At 37.8% G+C, this 8,987-nt stretch overlaps 1 protein-coding gene across 1 annotated transcript in view; it reads left to right on the top strand.

The window, feature by feature from the left end:
- Positions 1 to 8,189, top strand: part of GK5 (glycerol kinase 5 (putative)) — a 30,925-nt gene extending 22,736 nt beyond the window's left edge. Inside the window, exons 12-15 of the mRNA XM_009325092.1 lie at positions 1,652 to 1,755; positions 3,120 to 3,179; positions 6,002 to 6,135; positions 7,462 to 8,189. Of these exons, the coding sequence (XP_009323367.1) occupies positions 1,652 to 1,755; positions 3,120 to 3,179; positions 6,002 to 6,135; positions 7,462 to 7,598 (435 nt within the window). The 3' untranslated portion in view covers positions 7,599 to 8,189. The remainder of the gene's footprint in view (positions 1 to 1,651; positions 1,756 to 3,119; positions 3,180 to 6,001; positions 6,136 to 7,461) is intronic.
- The last annotated feature ends 798 nt before the right edge of the window (positions 8,190 to 8,987 follow it).

The following is an 8,987-nucleotide window of genomic DNA, read 5'->3' as shown; positions in this document are numbered from 1 at the left end:
TGTAGTCACTCCATCAGAGAAGGCCACTAGGTTGGTGAGGCAGGACTTGCCCTTGGTGAAGCCATGCTGGCTGTCTCAAATCACCTCCCTGTCCTCCATGTGCCTTAGCATAGCTTCCAGGAGGATCTGTTCCATGATCTTCCCAGGCACAGAGGTGAGACTGACTGGCCTGCAGTTCCCTGGGTCTTCCTTTTTTCTCTTTTTAAAAATGGGGGTTATGTTTCCCCTTTTCCAGTCAGTGGGAACTTAAACTAATTTCCTACACAGAGTAAAATGTTTCTCTACTCGTCCATATTAAGGCAATAACAACCAAGTTTGTTTCTTACTGGATTCTACTGCTGTGATGCAGCGCACTGAGAGGAGCATCGTTGTGAACGTGTATTTGAAATTGAGTGAATATGTGCATTAGTCATTCTTCCTCTTACTCATTCTGCCAGAAACGGGGGTTTCCAGGGTTAATTTGCTGTGGTTGGTAGTAACAGCAAAAACTTAGGACTCTTCATTGGGGTGTATGCATATATATGCACTGCTACTTTTTTCTTTTTTTTAATGATTGATTCTTTTAAGATACTCACCCTTATGTAGAATATGAGTCTATGCTTTTTAGTTTATTATCCTGTATATGAAAATCCGTAAACTTGGAAGCCATGGATCTGTATTATGCTACTGGGCTGGACAAGTGGTTCCATTCTTAGAATGGGAAGGGTACTTGTATATGGGAAAAAAAGAATATTTTCTTTTAGTGTAATGCAGAAGCTACTTCTGTTCAGGAATTTCTGCAAAATGCCAGTTTTCCTTTTGGCTGTATGTACCTATCCATATGTCTTGGGTTGTTTTTTTTTTTTAACGTATGTTAGCATTTTCTTAATTTACTTTATAAATATGCGTGTGTATATTTTATAAGCATGAAATTCAAACTTCTGGTAAGTGTTGTCATAGTTGATATTTAGCACAATACAACTGGAAAGGATTGTTTCAATTTAAAAATTACTGTCTACAGTGAAAATAAGATTTAACATTGTCACAAAACAGGTACGGACCAGCAAATTAATATTTTGTGATAAAGTTCATCAGTGGAGTGGAGGGGTGGAGAGGAGATTCATCAATCGAACCTCCAGTTCTCCTGCAAAAAAAAAGACAACTTAGTGACCATTAGAATTTTAGTTGGACTCTGTTTATCGGTGAAAAACAGGCTGTAGTATAAACTAATAAGAAGTATTACCATCCTTTTCAGTGTTACTTTTAAAAGTCAGTTCATCTTTCTTTCAGCAGTTCAGGAGTGTTTAAAAAAAAAAAAAGTGTGTGTGTGAAATCTTGCTAGAGAACAGCAATATCAGTGTGCCCTGTCCTAGACACTTAAAGTGTACGCTATATGTATTTTAAAGGGAAGTCATACAGATTAGTGTTATTTAGTATGTCAGATTTGGAAGAAGTCACTTAAACCTTTTTCCTGTTGAAAGAAGCTATTTAAACTGTTCACTGAGTTAGCTAAAATAATACTATATACCTCTTACATACTGTTTTCAATTTTCTCCTTTCACTATGCTGCCTGTAATTGTCGTAAGTTATTTTTTTTTTCTTACTATTTGACTCCTTTCTCAAAAGCCTGCAAATACAATTCACGAAACTCATGATGAAATCTTTTCTGCAGGTTTCTGTGAATGACCCATATTTATGTGCCTCTTTCATGGGGCTGAAACCTTCCACTACCAGAAACCATCTTGTACGAGCTATATTGGAATCTGTAGCTTTCAGGTACTGCTTAGCTAATTATCTTGCTTATATTTTCTTATGTTTGCTTTTATTTTGCTCAGCAGAGTTAAATGGATGCATGGACTTCTGCAGTTTGTAAGATATAAATTGCAGTAATTCATTACTGTTACATTGAAAAGGAGCTTTAGCTGCATTCCTTTTTTTTCTTTAACACTTTACAAATAAACTCATGTATATTTATTAGTTGAGAGTTTTTAAGTAACCACATAGGCATTCTTAAATTATATTGTTTTCTGCATGTTCTAAATGTTTTCTGTTTAAAGTTTGTCCTTACTCTCCTGACAGTGTTTTGTCAGAAGCTGTAGCCCACTCCAGCTGTGTTTTAAAGTACCCCTGAAGCTGGAAGTTTTATATTGGCTCTTTGGCTAAAGTTTGACTTTTTGGTGTTTTATAAAACACAGTAATAGGCATCTTAAACATCTTTAAAGATGTGAATGGACAACAACTTCCAGATCGAACTGTCAAGGTTAAAGATGTTACCGCTAGTCACTGACGATACCGCATCAGTAGGACCCTGTGGAACAGATTGGTTCTGCCTTGCAAACCCATGCAGCGTGCCTCGAACTGAATTTGAATGTGGTTTGAGCCTGGCTGACACTGCATTGTGGCCAATTAGGGAACACCCATATGATTCCTTCCATCTAGTCACCAGCTCTGCTTTGGGCATAATAACCTCCTGCAAAGAGGCAAAAAGGATGTCTGGAGGAAGGTAGCATTTGGAATTGCTGCAACTGTTTCTAATGCATTTTTTTCTGCGCTGTAAGAGGAACGTGAGATGCAGTAATTCCTGAACTGAAGCATGTGTCTCTTGAAAACAGGGATGTCGAGAATCTCATCTCATTCAAATACCTAACTAGAAAAGGGTAGAGATCCTTTATGTTTAGACTTTCTCCTGTTAAATGAAACAGTTTCAGAACAAGTCAACCTTGCAGCCTTCAGATGTTCCCTTTGAAGAACAGCTGGATGAACTCCGATTAACACTCGGTCAGCCTACTTTCCTCACTCTAAACCACTTGTTATATCAACAATTGCATCTTGTCTGTAGAAACCTATCAGCAATTCCAGGTGGGAAAAATGTACCTTCTGCAGTGACTTGCTATAGAACGGGCCCTGATTTAGCCATACTCGTGCCTTTGTAATGATGTGTAACAAAGACCAGTTTCAGGCTTTCCCCTCCCCCCCTTTTTTTTTTTTAATTTATGCATTCTGGAAACTTGTTAGCTACTGCAGCAGTTCTGACACAACTGAGGCATTTTTTGCCTTGTATTTTATTTTCTGACTACGTAGATACTGGAAACACTTTGTGGAATATATAATGCTTAATTCAACTAAATATTCTTTTAAAGAAACAAACAGCTTTATGATATCATTGTGAAGAAGGTACGCATTCCTCTTCAAACTATTCGGTAAGTTCCGTGTAACTTTTAAATTTGATATATGGGAGATTGATTTTTAAATAGGTGTGACCTTTATTACGCATTTTATCTTACTGTAAAAATTCTGCTGCTAAGAAATAGATGATTACCAAATCAAATGTTAATGTAACTTAAGTGGGCAGTTCTACCCACAAAAGGGTTGGTTCTTAATTAAACTATGGGCATTGGTGGTTGTCAGTAGGTGAGTAATGAATTGCTCTAATTATTTAAAAAAAAAAAAGGCAAATTCATGTTTTCAGGTAGCACTAGAGTGCATATAGCAATGCCTACCACAAAGGTAATTCTATGCTTTATTATCATTCTTTCATACTGAAATTTTTTTGTGCTGGGTCTGTCACAGACTGAATATTTTTTGAAGACATCAGTTAAAACTGGATCTATTTGTGAAGGAAAGAGGAAGAATACTTTTACAATTCAATTGTTAAGACATTGGTTTTGCTTCAGTCTTTGAAGAAGCAAATCAAATTTAGTGAGGTAGCCGTGATCCCTAGAATATGCTTTTCACAATGTCTTGGAAAAATTTAGCTGAATTCTGTGTTGCTGGAAAAACTACATTGCACATTACGGTAGGTACTTGGTTTGGGCGCACCAGTTGTCTTAGAGCCTCAAGCCCTCCCACGCTGAGAAAGCTCTCCAAAATTTCTCCTTCTTGCAGCCAGGGGTCATCGTGATACCACGGTCAAGAACAGAGAAGAGAGCATTCCTGTCCCTCTTGTGTTTTTTTTCCTGATACCCATGCAAAGGAAGAAGTGGACTGGCAGGCACATAGACAGTTGAGAAATCAGAATTTTTAGTAGTGAAGAAAGGTGAAAGTACAAGGTGGGGGGAGGTAAAAATTTCTGTCTTCCATCATGTACTGGGACAGAGTAGGCAAAGATAAAGGAACAGCCAGGGTTGGGGTTTTAATGGAGAGGAAAAGATCAAAAGTATTGGAATTTTAGGTTCCTTAGGAAGCTTTTTTACATAGACAATTGCATCCAAAATTTGAGAAGTCATGTTAAGACGGTGAACTGAAAAATGGGAAGTGTGGAAGTACTGCCTAGGGAACACTAGAATTCTGATCCCATTTATGTTGTAATGTAAACTTTAAATTGTATGATCATGTTCTGTTTTATTCATTAATAGAAAATTGCTGTTTCATATAGTGACTATAATAGTTAACTACGATCAGTAGCAATTCAGCTTGTGGATTAGAAGATAATGAGATACACGTAATGGCTTTTTCAGTAGGGTTGTAAACTGCTCTCCCATCCTTTCGTCTGCACATCTTTAGTATCTATCCATTACTTTTGATGTTTTCGTTGTTGTTGTTTTTATCCCATAAATATGTTCGTTCCCTTTTTAGCTATTGTCCTGCATCCCTCCTTTCTTCCCCATCTCTGGCTCCTACAGGCTCCTACAAAGTTGTCATTTTCATTAGTCCTCGACATTCCTATTACTTCTCTTTGCTTGTCTCGACACCATCAAGGAAAGCACAGAGAGGGAAGCCTCAGTTTTAGTCCTCACGTCCTACCTTGTAGCAGCCTGCGGCAGCCTTTACAAGGATGATCCTGGAGCCCTGGGATATCACCTATTTACTTGTTCTGTGAAATAGCACATCCCCAGGCAAATGGCATGCAGGAACTTTGAGCTAGATGATGTAGCAGACTGAATCTTCAAAGGATCTAGCAGCAAAATTTAGCGAGATGTAAAACTGAGTATTTGGAAATTTTCTTTCTTTTTTCCCCTTGTAACTTCAATCAAATAGATGCCTTATTTTTACAGAAGGCAAATGCATGTCACTGGCATTAGGAAAGTGACTTTGCCAGTTAAAGGTTTTTATGCCATCGTGTAGAGGTGGTAACCCTGCTTAACTCTACGTACAAACAAGCAAAACCCTGTAACATCACCAATCAGGCAGTCTCTCCTGATTTTACTTTCAGAAACAGCCAAAACATTCATGCAAAAGTTTTCTGAGGCATCACGTAGCAGAGAAGGTTTCAGCTGGCATATTTGAAGATTTCTAAGCAACTGTTAAGTTTTATTACCTAACACTTTCCATAGTAATAAACAGTAGGTGTCTTTACTGCACCACATCTGATAGAACAGCAGCTCCATACCTGGCTGGTATTGGAGCCCAACAGTATAACAAACCAATCTATGACAATTCAGAGATTGCTTTTTGTTGTAGTTATTTTTTGTTTGCAAGAGTGATTACTTTGCACCACTAGTAATCACTCTCAGATGATTAAAGATCAGCACGGATAAGTTCTAGTTTCCTCCATTAAAAGGGTCTCCAACACGATGCAATTAGGAAAATAGATAGATGGAAGCCTCGTTCTCATCTTCCTCATAAAAAGAAGCAACTGTGAAGGCATTTTAGCTAACTAATACAAAGATTTGGTAGTAATGAAAAAAGTACTTTCCCAGATCTGAGAACACTTGAAAGGGTTTGTTTAATGTAATGGTTTTGACTGTTGTCACGTTGTGGTGATAACTATGTAAAGGTAACATTTCAACCAGGATGATGTATAGTTTTAGAAGACAGAGCTTTCAAAGCTTTTGATAATGTGTCTGTCTTGTGTCCCTGTCTGTCTACCATTCCTCCCCTAGTTTATAGGCATTCTTTTTTTTTTCTAGGCGCTTTGTGCTGGCCTCTAAATTTGCCCATAAAATGGAAGTGCATTTGTGCATGAGTGACAGGAAGATTTATGCATAGGTGTGGAACCCCAGAAGTTGTTTTCTGAAATGTTGGCAATAAGCATTTGAACTAAACACGTTTTTTTTAACTTCTTCTTCCCCTCTCCCTGTAGAGCTGACGGAGGTGTCAGTAATAATAGTTTTGTCATGCAGATGACTTCAGACTTAATTAATAAGAAAATAGAAAAACCTGCAAATGCAGACATGTCTAGTCTTGGTGCAGCTTTTCTAGCAGGCCTTGCTTCAGGTATGTACACATTTAAAGAGGTTTTGTTCTTCCCTTCATAATGCATGTTTGTAAATATGGAGGGAAAAAAAATCAGAAAAAAACAGGGCATAACTTCAAATAACTGTAAAAACTCCCCGAAGGATTACTTTGTGGGAATCCAAGGTAAGTACTGTTTATGCTTCTCTGTATAGAGCTTTGTACCCATGTACTTGTATTTGATGGACCACAGAAACGGATGATAATGTCATACATAAACCAAATCAAGGACCTTATGTATTTCTAACCCAATGTCCCAATTTGCTGAGCAGTTGTACGCTTGTTTAGTTTTACATAAATGAATAGTGACAGCGAGTTTAATGTGAAAAGTATCTGCATATATGTTTGTAAGATTCATTTACATTTAGGAGGATGTTTCTTCTCTGCTGGAGAAGAGGAGAACCCTATCTTGCTGCCTCCCTCTCTCTTGACCCGGACGCTCGGCATCCCTTCCCATACTTGCACTGCCTGGAGCGGTGCCCGGTGGGGATGGATCACGTGACAAGGAAGCTGCCGTGCTGACGTGCAGCCGTGTCATTCCTACTGAAGCTGCGTCCTGTCATCTGTGAACCGAGTCTTTTATTCTTTAAGGTTTTCACAGAAATAAACACAATGGAAGTTAAGTAAATTATTAGCAGGGAAAAAAATCCAGCTCTATTCCCACAGAACTGTTGTATATAATTAACCAGACTTAAAACTACAAACTGTCGATGATTTTGCGTAATGGAAGTATATTTTGTAGGTGGATATTAACTTCCTTCAATTGCTTTGATACGTAAATAACACAACTGTAAGAAAAAAACTATATGCTCAGGTGAGACTTATTCAGGAATTAAAACTGTAAGAAAGCCGCAGCCCTTGATAGACAAGAACGATTCAATAGCATAAATTAATCTGACTACATAACACCAGCTGATTTCTGCCACTTACGCAATTTTTAAGACAGTAGGAAATCAACTAGTGCTAAGTCTTGGTTTCTGTGGCCCTTCTTCATTGAGAGGGACCTGCAGCCAAAAGCGCAGTGTGGATGAAACCTAAGGGAACTTCAGTGTACCAGAGCTGTTCCTTGGAAACCATCCCAGTTAAGCAGATGTGCTGTTGTCAGGATTCCAAACAAATGGATGCTATTGGAAAGGAGTTTCACAATGTTAAAAATATGCTTCCCTCTGAGAAAGTTGTTGGTTGAGTAAAGAAAAGCTGTCATGATTCTTCACTGTGTTTTTGCTTTGGATCTCTTGGAAACAAATTAAAACAACGCAAAAATAACATATTTGCAGCTGAGCTTGAGAATGAACTTTCTGTTTATAGGATTTTGGACTGACAAGGAACAACTCAAGAAGCTAAGGCGAATAGAAGCAGTTTTTGAGCCCCAGAAGGACTTGGAGGAATACAAACCTGCTATGGATACCTGGCTACAAGCAATGAAACGCTCCCTGCACGGGTAGAAATCGACATTTTAATTATAGAAAAATTAAAATGTTTTAATTCATACTTATAAGATCTTGACACTAACAGGACAGTAAAAAGGATAACTGAAATTTGTGACGGGGTGTGTGTATATATATATATAAAAAGTTATATGGTACTTGTTACCCCCTTGCTGCTAGATTACTTACCACACCATAATGAACCTTCATATCATCCCTGTGACAGCTGTAGTCCAGCTGCAGCGTTTGTGTCCCTTCAGTGACCTCCTTTGGGTGGCCCAGCTGCTTGAATCCCACCATGTACTAGGGATGGGGAGTATTTTCCTGTGATGGGTTGTCTACTGAGGAAATCACCTCCTTTCTGATCTTCAGAATCTTTGGTATGTTATTCATCAAGGAAGGGTAGAAGGCACATACACGTACTTCCCTAGGCATTTCTAAGAAACGTAAAATGATTGTTGGGGGGCGGGTTGTGGTGAACTTCATTGTGTACAAAGATACTTTCTCATTAGCAGCCTGTTACCACCTTTTGGTTGACTTTCTAAGGAAGCATTTGACCCAGCTCTGTGATGACATTTTTGTGCACTAAATTAAGATGAAATACAAAAGCAAATAGGCTTTCAGTACTCCATTAAAAAAAAAAAAAATCCAGGATTTTTGTAGCTGATGGTTCCTATCTAGCTTGTAGCTCAATTTTTTTAAAAATTCTATGAAGACCAAAAGCTGCATTATCTGTCATGGGTAATACAAATACATTAAAAGTAGTTACAGGTATGCTATCTAACTTGTAAAAATCTGTAACATTAGTATTTTCAAGCCCATTGTTAAATCCTATTATTATTAGTTAAAAGGGGGTCAAAAGTCTATTTTTGAAGCTATGAATTACTTTTCTATTTTTTAAACAAATAAATTATAATTAAAGAAATGTGTAGTTAATTATTCTTATGTATTTGCTTATCACTAATCTTAAATTATTATTTTCTCAGGAGTATGTGTAAATCAGTTTCAAAAATGTAAAATTATTTAACATTTTCATTTCAGAATAGTATCAAATTCAAGCTGTGGGTGATTGTGTTCCACAGACACTGGAGACAAGAAGTGTTTCTAGATTTACCATTCTTGAAGAGGGCTGAAGAACTGTCATTCACTTTTTCTCGTGTTGAAACGTGGAAGGTCAAACCATACACCATTCTCTCAGTTTCTGTCACAGTCATCTACCATGAGTTGGAGCACCTACTCTAGCTGTGTTCGCCTTCAAACTAAATCTTATTTGCCTGTCACCCTTAGCTTAATGTACCATTTTTCTTATTCTTCTGTTGCTTTCTGTCCTTCAACCTGTGCTACATCTTGGCATGTTTTTCTTTTCCTCTGGGTATCCTTCAAGTTGCAGAGAACGGTTTCTGCTGA

The sequence above is a fragment of the Pygoscelis adeliae genome, unplaced genomic scaffold (genome assembly GCF_000699105.1).
Source record: "Pygoscelis adeliae isolate BGI_AS28 unplaced genomic scaffold, ASM69910v1 Scaffold155, whole genome shotgun sequence".
In the NCBI taxonomy this organism is placed as follows: Eukaryota; Metazoa; Chordata; class Aves; order Sphenisciformes; family Spheniscidae; genus Pygoscelis; species Pygoscelis adeliae.
Note: the sequence above shows the minus strand (reverse complement) of the source record. Positions and strands in the feature narration are given on the sequence as shown.